General features: G+C 38.9%; 1 protein-coding gene across 2 annotated transcripts in view; it reads left to right on the top strand.

The window, feature by feature from the left end:
* Nucleotides 1–26,251, top strand: part of LOC104471938 (disks large homolog 2) — a 92,638-nt gene that overhangs the window by 40,929 nt on the left and 25,458 nt on the right. For both annotated transcript variants that reach the window (XM_010087453.1, XM_010087454.1), the window contains exon 3: nt 8,443–8,518. In XM_010087453.1, coding sequence (XP_010085755.1) covers nt 8,443–8,518 — 76 coding nt within the window. The remainder of the gene's footprint in view (nt 1–8,442; nt 8,519–26,251) is intronic.

Raw genomic sequence — 26,251 nt, 5'->3', positions numbered from 1 at the left:
AAAAAGAGGGAAAAAAAAAAAAAAAAAAAAAAAAAAATAAGACACAAGATGAAAATAGATTGGTTAGAGTCTAAAAATAAGAGTCTTGAGTTTGAAAAGACATGGGTATAGTTACCATGCTCTCCACTTGTCATCCTAATTCTTCACTTGTGAATCTGAGCGGTCTGGAAAAATCAATGGTATCTGATTTTCTGTCTGCACTAATGTAACGATGTGATATACCTGAGCTGGGGTTGGGGGAGTTGCTATTATTTCATAAAAGGTTTCAGTTGTACAAGGTTATTTTTTCCAATCCACTGAAAAGTGAGTATTGTTTCCTTTCTGTGGATTCTGGATGATCCCCCAGAGCCAGTGAGACCCATGTGCTCTTGCCAGGATCTTCTGTGGTCATTTACACCACCCAAGGGCAGGATGAGCAATCAGTGCATGCAGGACTGAACTACAGAGAATAAAGCTCATCATACTTGCAGGAACGTACTAATTCAGAGTTGAATTACCTCTGCAGGTGTGAGTTATCGAGTATGAGAGGCTTGATCTAAAACAGAATAGTCTTGGAATTCATTTAAACAAATGTAGGCAACTATGCCATGGAAATCTTCATTTAAGCTCTTTACTCCAGGATGCTATATCTCTTATAGTTTATATGGGACCATTTCCATATGAATTGAATCATAGCAATACAACATATGTAATATCTAGCAGTAAAATACAGGAGGAAAAGAGTATCTCCAGCTGTTTGTTGGGCTGTGATTTGTCCTGCAAGCTCAGCTTCCTCTGATGTTATAAGCTGAAGAGATTTTATATTTGTCTTTTACTTTCCAATCACCCATTCATTTCTGTTCCTTTTCATTAGGCTTTGGGGTTTGGGGCGGGGGGGTGGGTTGTTTGGTGAGGTTGGGTTTTGGTGTTGTGCTTGGACTCCTTCCTCTGCATATATATATATATATATAAAGGAATATTATCTTGTGAGACTGTAACATTTTTTGCACTTTGGGTCAGGGGGAGGTGATACAGATGCAGGGGTTATTAGTGCCAGGGTGAGTCTTTTAGCTACCTGGTTTGCTCTCTTATCTCTTGTCCAGCAACAGCTAATATACAATTCCTGCATTTTTAATAAGTGAAATAATTATGAAATAGATCTGAATGCCACTCACCACTTCAATTTCACTCATGTGTATACACATATACATGTATTTATACAAGTATCTAGTTCTATGTATATATACACAGAAAGCCATAACAAGTTCATTATATTACTTCATTAAGGCACTGTGTAATGCTAATTGCTTTCCAAGTATCTGGTTTTCCATTTTTTTACATCTCTTTAGAGGAGAGCCCTTCAAACAGTGACATTTTAGCATAAACTAATAAGAGAAATTTTGAATGATAAATCAAGACTCCATACTCTTTTTCTGCTCTATGATATACATGATATACCTAAAGAAATAATAATTTCTAATTATAGGGGAGCTGCCACTCTATTCTCTCCAGCATGTTGGGTATATTACCAGACTTTACCTCTTGTGGTTCAATAGAGTTTGAAAGCTATTTGTCATTAGATTTCACTGCTGCTGCCAATGTGTGGACTTGTTGCCTTGTTGATTGCTAAATTGTAAAGTCAGGCTGCAAGAGGGAATTTTGGAGGGTAGCGCTGCAGCTAGAGGAGGGTTACGGAAAGAGGCAGCCCAAGGAAATGAGGGTGGCCCTGTGTTTCGTGCTCAGTATCCTGCAGCGCTCAAGTATCATTGCAGCCCTTTCTGCATCTGAAGACAGCATTTTGTTCATCTGTCAGTATGTATTTGTCATCTGATTACAGCTGTTGTTTTGGACCATGGGGTGCAGTAGACAGTTGGGTAGAAGCCAAGCATAATGCTGTATAGGTGTTGTGATATTGTATGGTATTGACACTGGGAACAGTAAGACTTCAGAGTAAGAGGCTGCAACCCACTTCAGTTGTGGTTTAACAGTCACCAAATTGTTATTGTATAATATTAATGAATGAACATTGCAGGACAGATTTCTCTTGATTCCACGTCCACCAAAAAGTTTTATCCAAGCTATGTCTAAGGTGAGAGCAGGGCACAGTTATTACGCTGGGTGGGGTATCCAAGGTGCAGGGACATCACCATCAGTCCTGTGCCAATGTTTCAGGCAGGCCTGTGGTATTATCTGTGCACTATGTTTACGTATGTGAATTACTCCCTTATCATGAAAAATTACTATTTTATACTAGAATGACCAACAGAATTAGATTTACACTAGATTTTTGTTACCTTTAGCTGTATAAGTATATAGGTTTGTCTTTGAGTTTCTCCGTCTGCTGGGCTTCGATCACAAGAATTTTTATTTGCCTCACTGCCCTTCCTGTTGTCAGGATAAGCAAAACAAATTCAGCTTGCCATAACGGGCAGCAACAAGCTGAGTGGCCTAAGACTCCCTCCCCATGGAAACACATTAGTTAAAGCAAATCAACAAAAAGCATGAAACCAATGTGCATAAGGTAGAGTGTACGAAATTCCTGGACAGATGCTCTAATTCAGTAGGAAAGAGATTTTAATTTGCTGTAGCATTGATTTTACACCTCCAGTTCTTTTTACTTTGCCGAGTCTCTGCACATAGAAAAGCTCCTACATTTCAACCTCCCACTTCATGTCAAGTTTCAGTATTTCTACAGCATGTATATCTGCTTGACTCTGGTCTGTGGGTCTGAAAGTACTTTAGTCTGCAGCATTGCAAAGATTGTCCCAGAATGGCCAAGCATAAATTCCCACCACTTCTACTACTTCTACTGCTCCCAGTGTAGACAATGAGGATTTGATCCTGAAACACTAAAATATTTACTCTCATCTTTCTGTTGTCTTTAAGATGTGCAGCCACAGAACCACTCTCAGACTGGACATCGTTCTAAAATTTCCATTTTCAGGTAGTTTAAGTACCTCTGACTGCAAAAGGTTACGCAACTCTGCTGTTACCAGCTGAAGGTGTATGATGGTACCAGCCTGATATTTGTGTTGTCACACATTTGGCCCACAAATACATGTAACCACACTGTCATTTTGGAGCAAAATTGGGAGAAAAAAAATATAAAAAACAATGTTTCACAAACATTTAAGGGCAATGAACAAGAGGTTTTCCCAGCACAGAAGTCCCTGTGGGCAAAAAGCCAGTTTAGATTTGTTATTCTGCTCAGCTTGGCAGAAGGGCATGTTTATGCACTCAAGTGAGTTTTATTTTTAATGGTTCCCTATAAATTGTCCACCTTTCTAAACATCCCTTAAGACTTTAGCCATTAGATGATAAAACTTTTTAACATGGCATAATCATGTAAGCTTCATCTAAAATAACTTACCTGACTATACTTACTAATGTAATTGGAAAAAAAATATGGAATAAAATTGATACATATGTGTATGTATAAACCTCTTCCTGTTCTCTTGCAATTATGGGAAACAACCCATAATTGAAAACAACTGTTTGCTTTTAAACAGAATAAGGTCGTTCTACAATTTTATAATAATTCATTTCCTAATGGTATTAGGTCTACTCTTTTCATAAAGTATTGACCAGGTGCTGAGCTGCTCTCTATAACCAAGTCACTGAAGGTGGAGAGCTGAACAAGAGCACGTTCTCTCCTACTGAAAAATACATGTTCTGTTGCAAAAATGCCAGTTCAAGAATGCTCAAAAATAATTTGGAGAACATCGACTGGTAAGCTCAAACCTTGCATAAACAAGGCTAAGCAGAGCAGAGGATGGAAGCAACAAAAAACTACGGACATATTTGGACTCTATACAGTAATACATATTTTCACTTGTCTTTCACTTGATGGGCTGGCAAAACAAATATAATGTAGATGACCTGGAAATGGTAAAGTAAGACAAGAAGACACCCATTAACAGAGATGTAAAATATGGCAAGGTCTTTCAAGTGTCCATTTTACGTTTCATTCTTGTGTTTGATAACTCTCCTTATTACAGCTCTCATGCTGGATTTGGAAATAACTTTAATTCTGAAGAACACCTCAGTGCCAAATCTGTGCAAATTGGGCTACTGTAACCAGTTTGTTTGATTCTCAGCACTAGTTTGTAATTTGCATCTGTATTCTACATCCGTGATGAACACTGTTTAAGCAAGTCTCACTTGATATTTCACATCTCCTCTGCCAAGACTGCTTTTAGAAAGGCACTGACAAAATTCCCAGTGGTCCATTAACCCCCACAATGGAGGATCACAGTTCGTGTCTGGTTGAGTTATGCTTGATTTCTTCTTGCTTGCAATGCACATGAAGAACGAAAAGTCTCATTTTGAAAAATCCCAAAGACCCATTTTCAATAGCAGTATGTGCCCAGAAGCGCAAAGGGAGACAGACATCTCAGTCAGTGCAGGGGATGCTGCATCACAGTAATAAGTTCCTCAGAAGAGGAGTTGGAAGAGAACAGCATCCCAAAGAACTGAGATCTTGAACTTGACAGTGAGGAAACCCTGAAGACTGAGCTATACTTTCAATGGACCTCTCCAGTCTTTTAGCTATAGAGTGGGAAGAGGAGAGTGAATCCTGACCATTATTTTTAAAAGGGCTGTCAGGTGTCTACTACCAAGAAATGTTTCAAGAGAAGATGAGTGTACAGGATATACTCCAACTGTCGCAGATCTCAGATGGTCTTAGACCATTTCCCTGCACAATGCAATGTTTCTACAGGGAGCTGCACTTGGAGAGCAGGTGGAAAGCTGGAGATTAAATCCCTATCAGCTGTGCTAGGCAATGCTGTCTCCATGTGGGACTTAGAGCATTTCAGCTCCCAAGTCATGTCTGAATGCTGGATGTAGGTGTCTTTAAACATTTCTCAAAATCTCAGTGAGCTGAAGTGACCCCCAGGCACTTTTGAAAATGGGACTTGAGACATGAAGTTGTTTTGGAAATCATATCTGTGCTTCCCTCCATCCCTTAGGCATAGCTCTGTCAAGAAGATGATACACAGTTAGAAAGGGGCATGGGAGCAATGTGTACATCAGGCAAGTCAGGGTTGCAAATTTGAGCCTCTGTAAATTTGGCAGATGGGAATCCTCCCCCTTCCCTTTACTCTTTGCATAACCCCTCCACAATCCTGTTTTGTGCAGCAGTGATGAATGAAAAATGGATGCAATCTGAAGTGAAACATTTCTTCCTTTAAAAGCAATTTCCTCAGCTGATTGATTGATCAAAATATTGTCCAAGGGATGGTAGGTTTGCTGTCAGCTAAAGCAATGTAAGGAATTTACACTCGTATGCTATTTAGGCATTCGCATTGCTGAAAAAAAAATGCCCTTTGTGCCTAAACTCCCTCTTTCTTGGGGAAAAAAAGGGAGTCAAGTTTATTCTTCCTTAAATATAGCAATTACAAACCTGAAGACTCAAAAAAAAAAAAAAACAACGTGCTAACAGTGCTTGAATTGGTGTTCCTTTAAAAAATGTATTTTCTAAGAGCTAGATCAATGGTGCTAAAAGAACTGTTATTCAATATTTTTATCTTCATCATTTTCGTTCATGGTTTATCTCTGTCTATGGAAAAAGTGTCCTGGTAGCGCAGATGAGAAATTATGGGAACATCTCGGTTCCTGCAGTCCTGCCCTTTGACCACCTCAATAAAGAGTAAATCTTTGGAGAACCAAGCTAAAGTCCAACGGAGTTCTCCACAGCATGTAAAAACCAAAGCTTTTCAGACATTCAGATATTGGGTTGATTCCTTCAGGAAAAAGAGAGGCACATTCCTGACACCAGAGCAACCCCCTGCCGCGTTTCAAGTCCCAGACCCAAGACATGAAGGCAGTAGAGCACCTCAGATGAAGTGCTTTAAGAGTGTCTTATAAACTGGACAAAACCGTTTATTTTATCCTTTCTCCAACAGCTAACTCATTGCATTGACACTTCAGGCAGCAACAGCAATGTCATCACCCTGAAACACATGAAATTTCAGCTTGGAAATATACAGTTCAGCTAAATTATAAATAATCAAGAACAGTTTTATGGTGGAAGGTGTCAGGAAAATTGTAATGGTAGGCAACACTGTGCTGTCCTTAATACAGTCCCAGATTATGAAACATTTGTAATACTCAGCAGGCACGCTGAGTATGTATGAACCTCGTTGGTATGTTTGCCTGGAGGATTAATGGCACTTAATTACATTATTTATATCCTTCTGAAAGCAATGCAGAATGTTTCTGCAGCTCCTCATCTGCCTGCTATGCCTGTAGAAAGCGGTGATGCCTCCATGGCTGCTAATGCAATTATGATGAATTTCATAAATAAGAAACTCTTAAAATAACTCTCCAGGGTTAATTTCCAAATTTCTTAACACAGTGAATAAGAAATGAAGTTAAAAGCAGATGTTGTAGGAAGTTAGACATGGCTGGAATGAGTTTAAATGTTAACACAGATTAATAAGGAGAATACTGTGTTCATCTGAGCTAATTATTTTCTCAGAAGGCATCCGTCCTATTTAGGAGATTACACAGCCTCAAGTCTTCATTTCTTACCGGCACTGTCAAGGGACTTCATCTGCTAGTTTAAGTTTAAGATTGTTCATGTGTTTTTAATAACATAGATTTAATTTGAAAGCTGCATTTGAGCTGTTTCCATGTGAATATTCCACACTTACAGAGAAATGCATTTATTCTAAATTTAAACTGTAACTATAGTAACCAGCATTCGCTGTGTTTCAGTAGGAAATATATAAGCCCACTCAGACAGAAGGAAACATGTTGTGTTAATTATCATTCTATCAAAAGACTAGAGTTTGTATTTTAAAAAAAAGTGTTATCAGAAACTAGGTGTTCCTACTATGTAGACTTAGAAACCAAGAGATTTTTTTGCATTCTGATGTCATTTGTGGAAAACTGTGAAAGTTAGAAAAAGGGCCACATCTGGTTCAATTTGGAGGATATAAAAAACCTTACTTTTTTCCCAGATATTTATTATCTAATAAAAACACAATATTGAGCTTTTAGAAGCTAGCTTTGCAGGATTCAACATAGATTTCCTAGAGCAATTCCTAATCTTAGACAAATAGAGTTACTGTTTCAATTATAGGTAGATGATCGGATTTTTTTGCTTGGGCCAGTAGATGATAGATTCTGTAGATGATCTTGCAAAGGTAGTAAATGTCACTTTTATAGTAATGACCATATTAGTCAAGGTAAGGACAAAAATAGCTTTTTGCTTTCTTTAGATTTCTCTCTCTGCACCTGTTTTTTGGGGGTTGATTTTTTTTAGCAGAGAACTCACCCCTTCTTAGATTTTTATTTTCAACTCTTGGCATGGTTATTTAAGCATGCTGTGTTAAAAGATTAAATATACAACACATGTAAATCTTTTTTTTTTTCCAAATGCACTAACAGTATATAGTTTTTCCACAGGTAAGATGTTCAGCGCACGTATTTTGGTATGCTAATAGATTTTAAGTTTCACTAACATGTTTTTAAAATAATGCTCATTCATTGAATAAGGTAAATTCAGGATATTGATCCATAAAATTTAGGAACAGAAACACTGAATTATCTCATGTGATATCCTTTATGAATGCCCTGTGTATCTCTTTTTTCCCTCTATACTGAGGACTGTAACTTGTGTTTGTCCAGTCTTGATTTGAAGATACAAATGGATTGAGATGCCACACATTCCTCTTCTATATTATTTTGGTGGCTAAACATACTAAGCATTAAAAAGTAAAACTGTTTTTTCTTTAGAATTAATTTGTCTAGCATCATCTCGTTGCTAATGTTTTTTATATGTGTTTTTCTCCCAAAGAGAATTTTTTAGATGTCAGTATTTTCTCACTCTGAAGGCATTGCATGTACAATACAACAGCTCCTCTCTCAAGCTGTGTTTATTGAAGCTATGGATATCAGAACCAAATAACTTTTGACGCTTTTCATTGGAGAATTTCAACTTTCTCTAAATATATGACACCAGAACTGTACAGACTCAGACAAGTTTGGGGTCACCCCACGCTGCAGTTTGGGCTCTCAGATCCCAGGAGGTGGGCTGACAGGGGTGGTGTGTGCTGGTTTCTCAGATCAGGATTGAGGTTTGAAAGCAAATGTCCCTTTTGCCCTCCCTTTCCGCACTTCGGTTCATCTCATGAGGCAGTCCTGGTGAATGCATACTAGATTCGTTTGTATTAAACTGATCTTGAAGAAGAGCTCACCCAAAGCATCCACCTGCTAATGGGTGGTCAGTTCATGGGGCCAGGCTAGAATTAGCCCCAGAGGGTAAATCTGTCCTTAACACACTTTTACCGCACTGCCACTGACCTGACACCTCTCTCTTTATGATTTGTAAAATTTGCCTTAAATGCTCCCTTTATCCATAGTAAACCACCAATGGTCTTAGGAGATTGGATACCAAATGTACCGTACAAAACACTGCTATAATCAACATGTTTCTTTGTGTTTTCTTTTCCCCAGAGTTGAAAGAAAGGAGCGTGCACGTTTGAAGACGGTGAAATTCAACGCAAAACCTGGTGTAATTGACGCAAAAGGGGTACGTAAATAGTGAAACCTTTTGAAATTGCACTTTGTAATTGTTCTATATGTTTCAGAGTAGAGAAAATTTTGGCAACATAAGGACTATTTAGATTGTTGCATAGTGAAATACAGACAAGTATATAGTATGGCATCATCTTCTAAATAATTATTTTTTTATAATAATATTGACTGACAGTGCATCCTAAATGGAAAATACAAAGAAAATAAAGAGCATTCTGTGATAGCTGTGATTGGAGTTAAATGATGGATAGAGAAGAAAATACATTAAAAACCAGTGTAGATGGATAATTGTTTAATAAAATAGGGCAAGAAGTGTAAATTCCCTGGCTTCAAAAGCTGTTAAATCTCAAACAAAAAGTTGAAAGTTAAATAGTCCCAGATGCAAAATTTAGCTTTCAGATGTTGTACTTTGACCGTTGTGACAGACATTGAACACAGGAGTGTTTCACAGCAGGCACGATGGGCCAGCCAACACAAAACATGCACGTTCCCTTCCACCAGCGCTACCTGGACAGAACAGTGTTCCTGCTGTTACCACAGTGCAGCATCGCTTTCTTGTGCCCAACAGTCAACAGTTTTCACCAGCCTGATGTCTAACATCCTGTACCTTGCCGTCTGACAAGAGTTATAGCATGGGAAATGCCCACAGTCCTGGCTGTTGAGGTATATTTTTTCCTCTGAAGCGTAGCTTGCATTTGCAGCAGTAGTAAATACTTGACATAACATTTACAGGGATTCATTTTTGAAAACAGTCCAGTTGGCACACATGGGATTTATAGCTGTGAGTGAACCAAGAGACAGAGCTTCAGAAACCATCAGCAAAAAGTCCTGTTTTGTTGCAGAAAACATGGGGCAGGGCCAAAACCGGGTGATGGAGGACAGAGGCATAGGTAGGTGCTAGCAAGGGACAAAACCAAGTGGGTCAGTAGGTCCTTCCAGACCTGCTGCTCCTGTGGTCCTCTGCCTAGGTTGAAATCATAGAATCATAGAATGGTTTGGGTTGGAAAGGACCTTAAAGATCATCTAGTTCCAACCCCCCTGCCATGGGCAGGGACACCCTCCACTAGCCCAGGTTGCTCAAAGCCTCATCCAGCCTGGCCTTGAACACCTCCAGGGATGGGGCATCCACAGCTTCTCTGGGCAACCTGATCCAACAATTTTTTACTGTGAGAAGAATTACTGTAAAGAATTTCTTCCTAATATCTAGTCTAAATCTGCCCTCTTCCAACTTAAATCCGTTACCCCTCAACCTGTCACTGCATGCCCTTGGAAAAAGCCCCTCCCCATCTCTTCTGTAGCCTCCTTCAGGTACTGGAAAGCTGCTCTAAGGTCTCCCTGGAGCCTTCTCTTCTCCAGGCTGAACAACCCCAACTGCCTCAGCCTGTCCTCATAGGGGAGGTGCTTCAGCCCTCTGGTTATCTTCATTCTTAATCTCGTTCTTAACCTCTTCTTGCTTCAGTTTCCTTCTGTAATGGGCATAATAATACCTCATTTATCCCAGTTTTTTCTGTCCGTTCACTTAGAATGTAACAGATTAGCAGGGTAAGAGGTTCCTCTTGCCATGAACATGCATTTCCTAGTCTCTCCATGCTGGCAAAATAATATTTCAGACTTGCAAATAACTCCCTGTGACTGCTCTACAGAACAGTACCTGAGTTCAGTCCAAATGCAGAATAATTGCACTGACTGAAACCAGTTTTCCAGATTCATAAGGTGCATGGAATCAGAGTTCAGCCTTTGCATGTTAATTGTACACGCAGAAAATTCGGTTTAAAATATGTAAAAAAAAAATGCATTGTGAAAGAACTCATTCATCTCATTGCATTTCATCAGGACTCAGAACTCTATTTTTTTAGTTTGAAATGACCACTTTCTGCAACACTGTAAATTAATGTTGCCATTTATTTTGGGAGATAATAAGCTTTATATTGCCAATGAAATAACTTGTTAAATGTCTATTTCCTGTATATAATCAAAGCCTCGGGGGAATAATTCATTCATATAACTAATGGTCCTTATTCAAGTGAGTCTGTCAAGAATTTAATTACCTCTTGATTCCCCAAATTGTTTTTCCATTTTTGTCATCAGTGTAACATTAATCTTCCAGCCATTCACATCAATGTTTGTGTCAGTGTTTAGGAAATTGCGTAATTACAGAGCAAGACCATTGTACCCTTTTAGGAACACACATTCTATTGTTAGTATTTGATGAAATTTGCTTTTGTCTATTAAAAAAAAAATTCCCACAATTTCAAGGCTTTGTGAGAAAAGATAATGTAGGTTTGTGGTTGAAAGAGCATAAAGGGAAGAAGGGTTCACTGTCAAATTAAGCGTCAGCAGATAAAATGAGGTGTTTGAGTACCCATATATGTATGTGCATTTTAGGGATCAGCATTTTCATTTAGGCTTTCACTCTTCAAAAGTAAGTGGTCTAAGCTGTCTATCAGTGCATATTTTTGGGTTTTTTTAACCTGGAAGAAGTTCAGTCCAGATAAAAAGGGCTGCAGTAGGCCCAGGAGAACTCTTTTGTTTCAAAATCAAGCTACAATTCGGATAGGAACGGGGTTATGTGTGTCTGTAGCACCTTTGTGCTCATACATTCAGGACCCAGCGGGCAATTGGTACTGTCTTAATTTAAAGATGAAATTAGGAGGATGGTATTTCATGTGATACTTCTAAATGCAGCCAGGAGATGTGCATGAAAGACATTTTTTAACAAAATTTAACTGAATACGGAGAACGCTTGGGGTGTTTTTTCACAGGTGAAAGGTTTATCCTGTTGTGATTTTACCTGAATCATCTTGCTGGCCCTGACTCTTTTCTTCCCCAGTAGAAGCAATGGTTAAGAGCTAATAAGTCACAGCAAAGGTTTCATGAGGTAGTGCCTACATTTCTTTGAGCTAACTATGATTTTAAATATGAACTGTCTAGTTATTCTACAGGTTTTAAAAGTCTTATGCATTTTCATCTGTTTGTGCCTTATTTTTAACGACATATCCAGAGATAAGATACAAATAAGATACACACCATTACAGATGGTGTGACATTTGTAGCTGATCAGCTTCTTGTGTCTCACGAACAAGGTATTTAAGAACACTCTGCAACACAGCTGACAAACCTGTTAACAGGGATAGCTAAAGGACAATCTCTTCAAAAGCCCAAAAGTTCCTCTTTTTCACCCAAAAGCCAAACTTGGGTGCATTACCTCATCTAGAAAAGGAGTTCAGCATTTTTTTTAAATGTGCTTTAGAATACTTATATCACTTTTAGTTCATTTCATTGGACTCCTCCAATACATGGTTTGTGAAATAAAAGTCTACAAAATCAGGATGGATAAAAAAACAGGGAATGTGAATCATAATTAGGGAGCGCCAGTGAAATTTTCTGGTCTCAAATTTAAGTCAGGCAATGCATAATTGAATTCTGATGCTCATTGTTACAGGATATTGTACAAAAAGTAAATAAGTTAAAATATATTAGATAAATTAACAAGCAATGGATTTGATGACAACTTTTAACACTTTGGTCACATAGCTCAGGACATGCTAATTGTCGCATTCAAGCAGCAGAGGGGAGGTTATAAGAAGGAAGGATCGTGTTTCTTCTGCTTTTTCTTTCAAACATCTGTTGTCGGACAACTTCAGAAAAAGCTGCTGGGATAACTGGATCTCTGGTTTAACCCAATAGGTCCACTTTTCCTTCACGTTCCATTTATTTTGATGAAAATAAACTTTTTTGTTCAGGTTCAGAGAACATCATCAGAAACCTCGGACCTACTAACACTTTTAAAGATATCAAACCAGTTAGAGACACTAACGCCTGTGTAATAAGGAAAAGAATACAAATAATAGAATCATAGGATGGTTTGGGTTGGTATATGGTATGAACAGCTTCATTTCACCAAGCCAAGATTGTGCTTTCGTTGAGATAAATGAGGGCAAGATAACACAGTTATGATTTCCTAAGCATTTGCTGTCTCAGTCTATGGAGCCCACTGGTCTATGGATAACCAATGGAAAATAGTGCAGCTCAAAGTTTATGTCTGTTATTTATGCTGGAGGAAGCTACAGGACTTATGTGAGCATAAACTTAATTAAAAAGTATGTTTTATGCTATGTTGAACTCAAGATCATATCCCAAGTATCTTCCAATGCTCATCTTTGTGCCAAAAGGAGCAGAACGTGTTAGTAGTTGTCAGAGTGGTGTGCTGCACTCGTGGTAATTCTCCCTCCCATAGGCTTCAGGCTGAACAAAAACAGCCTTTCCTTTTCTAATCCTAAAACCCACAGTAGTTGAGGGCTTCTCAGATTTTTTACTGAATCGAATGTCAAACAATGATGGAAATATCACAGAGGAAAAAGAGATGAGCAAGTAATCTGCTTTTTTCACAACCGTTGTAATTACAACCAGTCTTTCAGGAGACAAAAATAGCATCTCTTTTGTTTTTCTCCCTGTTAGATCATATAATCTTTCTTGACTGTGTCTTGAAAATATTTTTATAGTGGAAACTGTAGATCTTGGAAAGACCTTTATCAACATCTTACCTTTTTAGTAATATTCATGGATGTCACCTGTTCCCAGAGAAGTGTTGCACTATCTTGAATCATCATGTTTAGGTAAAAATTTTACACCAAGAACTGGTTTTTTATACCATATGCCTTTTCCTTCAGCCCTTATTTGGCCAGTGACTCCAGAACATTGTCTTATGGACAAATAACCAATTTCAGTTCCCAGTGAAATAAATGTCACCATGTCTCACAACGTCTCAACTTTTAATGCATGTGCCAGGGTGTGTGGGGGTTTGTTCAGTCCACGATTACCAGGAAACGTCACCAGATGGGTGCCTACCCTAGGGAGGCTGCTCAGTGGGATGCCAAATGAGGACTGCCCCGTTCCTCCAGAATCTCTCCCGACAGCTTGGATGCACATCAGCAGCGCAGTTCCTGAGCTGTGACCCACACCATATTGCTCCATCACTATCCCTCAGTCTTTTTTCTATTCAGTTAGCTCATCATTCACAGTTCTTTTCATATTCCACTCAGATCACCTGCATTGCACTCAGCCTGTCCCTTCAAATGCCTCTGAATGTATTTATTATGACAGTCAGAAGCTTGATAGCATTTAATAATATTTCTTATGAGCAGATTCTGTTTATGAATCCCCACAGCCCTGCCTGCAATGTAAGGTCATCCTCTTGCTTTATTGTCATTTTAGCAACGCTGCACTGAGGCATGAAAGGAAAAAGCTAAACTTGAATGAGATAGCAAATTCTGTATTGTAGTGTAAAAAAACCCCTCTGCATACTCAATGCACCTCTCCTCCAAGCGTCAAAATCCAGTGACTGTCAGAGCTTGATACATAGGACATGTTTTCACAGCTTATTCAGTATTTGCAAATAAATAAATAAATAAATAAACAAAAAAACCCACCTATTTCCAAACAATTTATGCTCTAGAAAAACATGGTATATTTTCAGTCATCAAATCATAGAAAAAATGGTCTGTAAAGAATCTCAGATGTTCACCAAGTCCATCCCCTGCCCTGAGGCTGTCTTCTGTACCTTCCTCCTGTCTCGTAGATTTGTCTAACCTCTACTTAAAAGACCTGCCACAACTGAAATTTCATATTCTTCCCAAAGAGCCCACTCCACTGCTTCACTCTCCTCATCATTAGAAATGTCTAAACTGCTGCAGGTTAAGCCTGTTGTTATTTCTTCTTCTATCAATGAGACTGGATTATTTGTCTTCACCTTCACCGAGCAGAACCTGCAGTCACACTTGCCCTGGTCTCCAGTGCAGTGCCTGTGCTAGTGGTTCACCATGTCAGATCTGGGCGAACCAATGCAGAGAAAAAGGTGATGATCTCAACTGAATCCCTGCTTCTCAGAAATTAGAAAGCATAAAGATGTATTAGACTATCTATCCTCTCTGCCTATCAAATATTGTTTCTAACATCAGTGATTTTCTAGACTTAATTTTTCTAAATATAAAGTTTCAGCAGTTTTAGGGGGAAACTGTTCTGTAGTCCGTAATCAGAAAGTTTTACACATATTAATTGTATTTTGGCCAACTTTTCTTTGCACTTCTCTTCTAAAGATATCTGACACAATGAATGGATTTCCTAAAGTGATTGGTACTGGGACAATAACAGAAGTAGAAGAAAAACCACAATCTGAGCATGTTCCAAAACCTGCATCTTGCTTGTGGAGCTCACTGCTGATTTGTAGAGCCTGGTAACACACCTTCTCCAGTGGGTTACACTGCACTGACAGAAAGAGTAGATTCTCTGAGATGCCCCAAAAATTGCATTCATTGACCCCTAAGTTTTCCGTGTAAAATAATTCACTCCACTGCTTAATCATGTTTGTTTTCTGTATTTCCTCCAGTCAGTAGGAAAATGGTAGTGAAAGGAGAGATGCTGGGCTGGGAATAGCATTTCTGTTCATGTTCGTGTATATTTGTCCATGTGTACACGTATGAAAAGAGAAAAGTCTCTGCCTTTTTTTCCCCCTCTAAATTTAGTGATTAGAAAATAGCAGCAGACACCGAGTAAAAGACAATGGAAGTGTCAAACACCAGAACGTGTGGGATCCCAGGTGGAGTGACTTACTAAGAAGAGGAGAGGTTGAACATAAATTAAGCAGCATACACCTACCCACAAGGATGATAGGGAGGAGGGTTAGTGAAGGTGGCGTAGGCACTGACACACAATTAAATATTCTTTATTCTTGATGTCAGCCAGATTTATCCCTTCTTACTGATCTAGCCTGACTGTTCTCCCAGTCTAATTTCTTGTTGCTATTTAATGGAATGGCTGCCTGTGGGGTATTCTCCAAAGAAATCTGAGCACTCTTACTGGAGTAAGTGCTCAGCTCAGCTATAAATTGGCCTCCAACTGGTATTCCAGCCATTGCTTAGAAAAATGATAACTTGTGTAGCTGTAATCTTTAGGAGCTGGAGGTACATATGCCTGGGAGCAATGTGCCTAGAAGCAACCTGCCTGTGTGTACTTGCCTGCATAATCCAGCCCTGTTATATTTTTTCTAGCCTGCCACTACTGTAGCTTTTAAGGAGCAGCCAGTGAATAATGCAGCTGCAATGTTGCTGTTCTATTTCTATACTTACTGCTATTTTTAAAGATGTTGGGTTAAAGAGGGCAGAGTGAATTGCAGTCAGCTCTCAGTACCCCAGAGAACAAGAATCTTGGTGCAAGATGGATGGTGTCCCGGAGCAGCAGGGGAGGGGTGCTCCACTGGCACCCCGGGGTGACAGCACCCTCCCAAGAGGTGCAGTCCACGGCAGTCCCAGGGCACAAGCAGCAAGTCTGGTGGCAGCAGCTAAGGTTGATCCACAGCCCTGCAGTTCCCAGAAAATCTGTGGCGATGAGTCAGGTACAAAATCAAGCCAGGAAGTCCCCCGAGTAAGGTGAGGTGGGGTAGGCAAGACACCAGGCAGGGCACAGGCAAACCAACACCCTGGCCAGGACCACGGGCTGCAGGAGTTTATTGAACCTGCCTGTCCTCCAGACACACGTCCCACCAACTTGATCCCAGATGAGGCTGTGAACAGCCAGGACTGAGCTGCAGTTTACTTTGTTCTGTGATTATCAAAGCACTTTAATTTGGTCCATAATTTTTTTGCTTGCCTTTCTTACAAATATTTGAACAGCGTTTGCTACCAGCAGGCTACAAAAGATAATGTTTGGCTTATACTTACAGCTTAGACAGCTTAACATAAGGCTTGTGCTTATGTACAAATTCTGGTTAATTTGATCATTAGAAATAAAATGTCAGTCTTTGCTGTGTAATTAAATTTTAGTTAAAAAAAAAATCTTTTTTCCATTCCTTGGTGCCAGTTCCACCTGCAGTATCAGTTGAATTGAGTGCTCTCTTTTAATTCCATTACATTGTGTTTCTGATGTGCTGAAGGCAAAGAACCTTCCCATTAAATAGCAGAGAAGCTGACCTGAGCCCTAGCATGTGTTTTTTGCTAAGGATTGTTATATTGGTTTAGTCACATTCAAAATAGCAGTCATGAATCAAAGGAAAAAGTTAGAATGGGAATTCTGACCCCCAGCTTGGAGACATTTGGATCAAAATTTTGGTTTAGGCAGCCCCCCACCCCCCCCAAAAAAAGGAGTATTTCCACTCTGATCTGATTGGATTCCTAATAACATTTTAACGTTCCTATTAATGTTTAGCATCCAGAATGGTTCACAGTGTGGCCTTGGCTGTATAAACAAAATTATTCTTCAATAACACTCCAAAAAACACATTGCAATTTGCCCAAAACAAAATGTTTTATTGTCTCAGTGCCAGACAATTATTGGACACCCACTGATATTAAAAATAATTTGCTTAGAGTGATAATTTCTAGCTAAAATATGCTTCCATTAGACATGTCTTTATAAGCTTCTGGAAAATGTCTAAGGAGCACATACAGAGATGGGTCGTAATGCTCTAGCTTGGCTTTTACCTGTCACAGAAATATTTTACCTGCACAATTGGAAAGCCTGAAATATGGCTTCCTGAAGAAATATTATTTTGTTGGGACAATTCAGTAAATGTAGTAAAACATTAGCTGATTTTTTTAATATGAATTTGCTGTCTCCTAAATTAATATTTCTCCACCTGAAAAATCCCAAAGTGAACAGCTGATCTTTTCTTCATGGTCAAGAGCACCAGCCTGCCACTGCTGTCTAAAAGAGACGTGAAGAATCATGCACTGACTGTAAAGGGAGCCTGGAGTCAGTACCTCTGCCACAGGCACCTATGGGGTAAATGTTTAATGCCATAAATCCCATTTCTGTGATCCTTAACCGGGTGCACCTTCTAAAATACACACCAACCATTTCAAGAAACGGTGGGACAAGGTTATGGCCCTTCAGTGCTTTGCAAGGCTAAGGCGTGATGGGTTTGCAGTCCTTAACTGCTTTGTCTTGATTGGACAAGGTAATCTGAACTGTAACAACCACAGGGTCTTATTCACACTGTGCAGTTTAAAAGCCTGACGTAGACATCCCAGACACTTCTTTTGGACTAATCTTTGCACTAGTCATTGCAGTGAATAAACTAGGAACTTGTAACAGGGATCCTGAATGTACTCTTCCATTACCACTTTGCTAAGTGTAAAATCTAAATGCTAGGTTAGGTTAGGCAAAGCTCTCTAGAAATGCACAGGGGTAAGCACTCTGCTCAGCCCAGCGTACAGCTCCTGCAGTGTCAATACAAAGCACACTGTTGCTGTGGAGGTAGTGCAGGCTCCATAACTTCTTAGTTTGTTTAGCTACAGGTGGAAAAATTACAGACAAGAAAATCCCCTTCTGCTCAGAGCTGAGTTTTTTATAGAAAACCATTCTGCGTGTCGTTTATTTGCAAGAGTCGTGAAACAGTATTTTACTGTACAGTCCCCTGTCTTAGGACTTAAAATAAGCTTTGGAAATCACGCACATCATAAAATTTCTGGGTTTACATCTCCATTACTAATTGACATAAAATATTTTATAAAACCGTTGTTTCAGCAATATTGGAATTTAGTCGTTACTCTTTAGCAATCATTCAAGAGTGCTTCCTTCCATAAAATGGAAATTAATGACAAGGATGAATAAGTAATGTGAAATCACACTGAAAGAATTCCTCACCAGCTCCTTCTTATAGATAGATCTTTATGAGAAGTCAAAAAAAAAAAATAGTGGAAATTATTAAAAGCAAATTGCTGAGAAGGATATTTTCTGCACAAGGACTTTTCTTGGCACAGAGCGTTAGCAGGCCTGAAGATACTCTCCAGAACTTTGGTGTGAAACTGCCCAACACAGGGAGGAGGAATAAATTGGATTTAAGTTCTGACAAAGGCTGCAAGACCTCAGAAATGGGAGTAGCATTGGGTGTCATGGAAGAATCAGATCTCAGCATCATTCCTGCCAGTGCTGCTTGTATCTTGGAGGAGACTTCTCCCCACGCCGGAGGAAAAGCTGGGTCTCATTTGCCCAGCTGCCCTGTCTCTTTCGTGTGTTTTCACATCCTCCACAGTCCTGTCTTCACCTTTCATGATGGCTGGAGCTGGTGCCAGGCAGTGGATGCTGGCTGCACCTCTGTTTTGACCTGAACCCATATCATTGGGTTGCCCTGACCGTTTCCCTTGAGCTGAACACATTTTGCTCAGCATTTCTGCAAGGTACATTAGAAATACCACTGTCATCAGCATCTAGTTCATTCATTCATGTGCTGAAGAGATCAAATGAAATTCAGACGATAAAGCAGCACATAGCCAGAAAAATTTAACTGTACTGGGTCTCGTTGCTCCAGGATATCTTGAGGCACTCCACAATGACATGCAATAATTTAATAATAGTGTCTGTTGGACTCAGGTCACAGTCGAAAGTAAAGGAAAACAAGTGAGTCTTCAGTTTTCATCAAATCATAGAATCACAGAATCATAGAATGATTTGGGTTGGAAAGGACCTTAAAGATCATCTAGTTCTAACCCCCCTGACATGGGCAGGGACACCTCCCACTAGCCCAGGTTGCTCAAAGCCTCATCCAGCCTGGCCTTGAACCCCTCCAGGGATGGGGCATCCACAGCTTCTCTGGGCAAAATTAATTAACTAATTAAATTCATGCCACAGTAGCAATGTTGACTCTAGCAAACAATTGGCATGCCTTAAGGAACACGGTTTTTCAAAGAGGTGAAACAGTTCTAGAAATTGTGAAAAATACTGTGAGGTCAAATTTGAGGCTTCTACTCAGCTGAAGCAAAGAAATATGTTTTTGTAGCTTTCCTTTAAAAATCCAGTAGAAGTTTTTATTTCAAATTAAAAAAAATACTGAAGTAAAAAATCCTTGTGTCTGTTTTCTAGTTAAGAAAAAAAAAGAAAAGCCATTTTGCATTTTATTGAGAAGTACGAATTCTAAATATCTGCAACTTGTAAGCATAATGGAATAGAGTAGCAAATGTGAGAAATAAAGGCTTTTGAACTTGATCCAGATGGTGAAAAATATTTCTGCTTATTGGCAGCTTATCAGTCAAAGAAAACTGGTGGAGTCATTTCTTCAGTATGAGCAATTTAAATACATGTATTTCATAGGTTTTCCAGTTTCTTCAGCCTGATAATTGTATGGAGTTTATTTACAAGATAATATTGTTTCTTAGGTGGCCATAATGTTAGGGACTACAGTATCACTGTTTTTTATCTCACAAGTGTGTACCATCTGGCTTAGGTAAGAGAAACGTTTGAGAGTCACTGACATAAAGATATGCAGTGTAATGCTTACATTGGTCGCAGATATGTAAATATAACAGTGAAAATTTGCTAGCACAGGTAGAATACCGACGTTTACAGCTGGGAGTTAATTGCTTTTCTTCTAAGCTGTTCCAGCAGAAATTTTTGCTGAATTTAACTTCGTATGTGTTCTATTTTTATAACTTGTTGGTTAATGCCCTGAATTCAGTGGTAGGAAATTTGCATATGTGTATCTATAATATCATAGTTACTTGGCTTTTCTTCTCAAAAAGTGGCCGAAAAGAAAAATGGGTACTATTGGCAATGGATAGTGTCAAAGAATTAGAAACAGAAGAATTATTTTTTTTTGGTAAGATTTCACACAAAGCTCTGGAAGAGTAGAGTTAAGCATCAAGGCTCATCAAGATCATAGAGTCTCTATATTTCACATTTTATTTCTGGCTCACTCAAATTCAAGCACTTCAGGTATGATTGACTTAGTGACTCACCAGGCCATGTTTGGGAGGTTACAGGGATACAGGATCTGCCCACCTGGGTCAAAGCCAAAGTCCATCTGATTTGATATCCTGTCTGTGAGACCTGGGGGGGTGGGATGCTTTACCGGAAGATGCAGGAACTTCACCTCCTACACAAACCTCACCCGAGTCTCTTAGAGATTGACTTTGGTTTTGTTTGCCCATGCCTTTACTTTTTATAATTTCAGCTGTAAGGCCTAAATAAATCAATGGTTTATATGAAAACCATGAGCCTGGCATGATTCACTGTCTCCTGAGCCAATTTGCCATAATTCAGCCTGCCGCACCAGTCACCTCGGAGTGCGAACGCTATTCCTTTAACTCCAAAGGGCAGTTCAAAAGACAAGTCTGCTCCCATTATCTTTCAGTGAACAGTTTGAAGGCGTGTAGGTGTTGTAAATCTGTTAATAAAGAACTTTATACAACTTATTCTTTTTATGTAATGGCCCATTTTATGCAGTAGTTTACATTTGCATGAGTTCAGTGCACAGCACTTGATTGCACAAATAAATGATTCCACAAAAAGCAGAGATAAAGGAGCAAGTTGGGTTTTTTTAACAGTACAGAAAACTAACACCTTCTCCAGTTTTATCTATTACTAAGATTAATTCAAAAGATTGCGTAGGGAAGACCAAAACCACCAATTTCAGTTGGAAATCTAAGGAAGCATCAGCAGTCTACTGGGAATCAGAATTAAGAAAAAGATATGAGAAAACAGATGATCAAAAGTGAGGAATGAAGATCAAGCTGACAAAGATCCTACAGTATACACTGTAAGAAAATCTATGGGTCTGGGCTGGAGATCAGACCATCCCAAAACTTTGCCAAGTGCCCACCAAGGTTACTGTTGATCTCTGAGGCTCTTTCATCATGATTGTTGCACAAAGGATGCTGAGAGCTGTTCACATGCACAAAGATTTATTAGCGGGATCGGTAACTGACGGCATACATCAGCTCTAACAGGGAAAATTACTTTTTGTCAAAAAAAAATTTAAAAGAGGAAGATTTAAGGCAACATTGCCAAACATCAAATACACTTTCTAACTCCAGAGACAGCCTTGAGAAAGGAGAGGAAGACCTTCACACTGCCCGTGTGACCGTACTGAGCCCGGCTCGGTGGTGAGGCCGTGGCCCAGGTTGCCCAGAGAAGCTGTGGATGTCCCATCCCTGGAGGGATTCAAGGCCAGGCTGGATGAGGCTTTGGGCAACCTGGGCTAGTGGGAGGTGTCCCTGCCCGTGACAGGGGGGTTGGAACTAGATGGTCTTTAATGTCCCTTCCAACCCAAACCATTCTGTGATTCTATGAAAATCAGTGCTGGACCCCAGCACAGCTCATCACAGAAGCACAGGCATTAGAGCTGTGAGAAGCTTATTGTTTAGCTCTTTTTCCTTCACCTCACCCCGCCCTTCTCTCCCAGCACTGCAGTGTTATTCCCCGTAGTACTTAAGATTAGCAGATTTGTTTTAAATGTGAAAAATGACCTAGGCTTTTCCGCTTCCCTTGGGGCAGATTATTCTACATCCAAATTGATTTCACTGTCGAGGAGCTTTGCCCTTTCTTATTTTCACACTATTAATTTCAGTGGTGCTGCTTGAACAAATCCTTCCCACCCTCTTTGTGTACAACCTTCAGATACTTGTAAACGACCTTAGCTGTCAAGTATGCAAGGTTTTTACGTTGGCGTTTCAATCCTGCCGACAACGATGCAATGTAAATTAGCACAGATGAGTATTCCCTTTTTGATGTGATTCATACCTCACACCAAATTAAATACATGTTTGCAGAATTGGAAATATCACTTTTACGTACTTTCTTGAAAGTCTATTAGTCTTTCTGTCCCCCTGGTAGTTTCTGTTGGTTTAAAATGTTTTGTTAGGAATTGAAATTGAATTGCTGGCTGACAGTGGCATTAAGTCAGTCTTAAAAAGATTAGTAAAAATTCATATTTATGAATACTAAACAACGCTACCTTTGTCTGTAGAAGCTAGACAGCATGGAGTTTTTAATCAGGCTTGTACTTTTTCATTTTGGATTTCAAAAATCCACATCTTTCTGCAGCTTCATAGGATAACCAAGCAAGGAGAGTTATCTTCATCTGAGCTGCTTCTCACCCAGCTTGTTCTCCCTTATCAAAACAGATTATGGTGCAAAATTCAATAAGGAATTTCTATGGCCCAGGCTTTTTTTTTTTTTTTCAAATACTTGCAGTATCTAAGAAAATTTAAGGTTGAACTTAACAGAATAGGAATGTCCTTCCCCCTGCATCTCCTAAAAAGACATAGAGAAATTGGCAAGTGTTGCTTGCCAGCATATAACTGTGTGGTCAGACTGAGAATGAAAAACATATGTTTTAAAGAATATACTGTGTGGTCACTATACAACCGGGCTTACAGTTGTCACTAACAACTTCTTAGCGTATCCTCTGCATGTCTGCACAGATGTCATTAAGAGCTTTCTGTGTGTTTGAACCCAGTCCAGGGTCACATTTGCGGTTAAACCAGAAAAGCAAGAATGGCTCAGTAGCATTGGTGCTCTTCCAGACTTGGTCAAGTCACTTAACCTCAGTATACTTCATTATCTTTCTCTAATAAAAGAAACGACCATGGCCTCAGGGATAGTATCCAACAGGTCATAGTGTTGACATAGTTCTCACAAAGTGCCTGTAAGAAGGTCACTGCTATAGTCCCAGTATTGCAGAGGGGACAATGAGGCAGAAGATCCCAAAGCACGGTTTGACCCATGTTCCCCAGACCATGCTGCCATGCTAACTGCAAAAGGACTTTTCACATAAAGCAAATATACTAACACAGGATTGTCTTCAGAAGTTTATTCTGGAGACTTCATATTCTTCACGCAGTTGGAATTACTAAGTAAAACAGCCCACTATAAAAGCAGAGAGGTGATATATATGTTTGAAAGGAGAAATAACACTGAGTATCTGTTACAGTCGAAAAGTTTTTTTTCTGGTATCAGTGCAATTTTTTGGTATGATGTGAGAATTTTAAGATGTAGAGATTTGACAGTGGTTGCATACCTAAACCTTTATTGAAATCAGTGTTCAAATAGAGTAAAAAAATGTCCCTAATACAAAAAGTGTGAATTAAATACAGAGAAAAAGATTGCAGGGACAAAATGTTGATCATAAATTTTGTAGATTTTTGTAGAATGCTCTGTAAGTGAGGGCTTGCCATTTAAGTTAAGCCAGAAACAGGCATTAAAGGAGAAGAATCAAAAAACTGTGGCAGATGAGAAGCAGTAAAATAAATGAACTTCTCATATACACTGCTCTACCAGTCTCAGAACAAGACTGACATAGATAATCATATAAAAACTAGGCTAAAGCTTAGTTCAAAATTGTCTAAAAATAGGTGGTAAATGAAATTCATCTACACCCTGTATAAAAGAATTTCACAGCCAGCGTTCTGGAACATCTTTTTCTCAGGTGATCCCCAGACACTGGTTCCCAGCTGATGACTGAGGATTAGCATTGGTTGAATGAAAAAGCAAATAAAGCATTCCCAAGGTATTTGGGAGTTTCATGGCTTTTAGACAATACAGTTGCTGTTATAGCTCTTAGACCATCAAAGGAAATCTTTCCCCAACATATTAGCTTCTTCTGCAAAGCATGGAGAGGACAAACCTCTATCAAGAGCACATCTGTACTGAACAGTATGGGCTGGATCAGCTACATTGTGAACAAAAAATGGGGAAGAAGCTCAAAGCAAACAATTATATAGTTGCCTATTGCAGTATGGTACAACTACCAAATTACTGATGCACTATTCTTTGTGATATTTACCACTATAAAACACATTTTGAAGTTGGACTGTTTATTCAATGTTACATGAAAATTTCCTTTAAAAAAAACCACTATACTATTAGCTGATGAGTAACATGTATATGGCTGCTGCACCTAGGGAAAAGCATTTAGAATACAAAAATGATGTTGACACAAAAAAAATACTGAAGGGAGTTCTTAAGAAGAAGAAACACACAGTGTCTTAGTGTCTGTCACAACCTGGGAAGGCTGGTATGTGTAAGCCAGACTTATATAACTGGGGACATCTGGGGATATTTGGTCAAGCAAGAGTGTGCATCACAAGCATTTTTTCTCGGCTTCTTCAAAACACAGTCTATGCCTAAGTAGTATCAGACAGGGATTCAAGCCAGGACATGAGGGAAAGCTTTTCTCCCTTTTTTTTCTGAGAAAAGACCCTCTTTTTTCCATCACAGTTCAAGTGTTGTGAAGAATGACCTCACTGTTCAGTTGTCAAACAGTTCTTGAAAATTTCATTTGCTTTTTAATCTTAGGCACTTGTCTGTGTAAAATGCCTACTAATGCCAGTTCCTAGGCTAGTGGTAGTCTGCGTGAACTGGTGACAGTGAGGTATAACAGTAATCTATTGTACAGGTTTTTCACTGCGACTGAAATGCCTGAGTTATTTACCATTATGGGATTTTACAATATTCATGGCAAAGAAATTCCAGCTTACACAGGAATTGATTTTCAGGCACTTTTTCACTGACTTTCAGAAACTCTGCTTGCATAAATACTGTTGAATCAAGCCTAAGCTTGATATCACAATTTCGATTCCAGTTGCGTGCAACTTTTGCATTGGGCTGAGAGATGTAGGCAAGCACCTCTCTCTCATTTATCCTACAGCTGCTTCACAGCTCTCCAGCAGCATGGGGAGACCCTGTGAAACTGTCTGCAGAATATTTGACAGGTCTCAAAGTTTCCATTTTAAAATCTCTCAAAAACTTAGATTTGAATTTTGTAGTTTAACCTCTACCGCCGTTCCTCACATGCCTGATCCTTTCTTAAATAAGAAAATACGTTTTCAGTGTTGGTCTCTACTCCTCCACCAACAGAACAAAATCTGGAGTTAACACAGTGTTTCCAATGAGAACATGGTTTTATTCTGTATGAATCTCCTTCTCCTCTCTTTGACAACCCTTCTGTCTCTAAAAATTGGAGATCTATATCGTGGTATCTGTAAGAATTTGGTGGATGTCTGCAGGATTTCATATCCTGAAGGTGCAGACCATCAGCCTGATTTTAATCACATTTATAACAGATACAAAGCCAAAATCAAGGCTCCTATCTTTGGTTTCTTGTGAAGCAACATGCACTTAATGTACAAGAAAATAAACACTTGGAAAGCCCATTCAGTTAATAGTAAGAACTAATTATTTCTGTAAGTTTCCAGGATCAGACCCAGTTTAGTGTTTTACAATATTTTACTTTTTTTGTTGTTATTTTAAATATAAGTCCTATGACTATACAGTGATAGCTTATATGGTCATTAACTTGAATATACACATTGATTCATCTAGAGAAATATTAACACATGCATAAACATACTTGCTTATGGATATTAATAAAATGAGTCAGCTTTATTTTAGGAACAAGGCTTTTCCTGGTGCAAATGCAGTGATTGTCCAAATTGAAGTCAAACAATCTTTTCTTAAAAAGGCAGTCCAATACTTGAAATTGCACAAGGAGGAAAAGTTTATATAACACTAGTATATCTGTCTGATTTTGAATATAGTGTTAGATCATGCATGAGCTCGAAAAAAAATATATGCTTTTCTGTTGCAAATTGACTTTCTGAAGTTTTTGCTCTAGACTGTTGGGTAAAAAGTTGAAAAAAATATTTATAAGTGTTATTTATCGTATAAACTCTGTGAAACTCAGCACATTTATTTATCAATTTGATAACATTCTCTTTAATTCCAAAGTGAAGTGGCATTTGGTAATGAAGTGATTGTCATTTAAACCCTTTGTTTTTGAGGTGCTATTGTGTATATACATATTTTTTCCCTTTTTAAAGTGTAATGCCTATAGTATTACTATGTCAAATTCAGATGAATCCTGACAATCAACATTTTCACAATGGGAAATGTTAATATGCTACATTCCTTTCTTTGGAAAAATAAGAGAGATGATCACAGAAAACACATTTTAGTTTAA

This window comes from Pterocles gutturalis, unplaced genomic scaffold (genome assembly GCF_000699245.1).
Source record: "Pterocles gutturalis isolate BGI_N339 unplaced genomic scaffold, ASM69924v1 scaffold5946, whole genome shotgun sequence".
NCBI lineage: Eukaryota > Metazoa > Chordata > Aves > Pterocliformes > Pteroclidae > Pterocles > Pterocles gutturalis.
The sequence above is the reverse complement of the archived record's forward strand: the minus strand, read 5'-3'. Positions and strand labels throughout refer to the sequence as shown.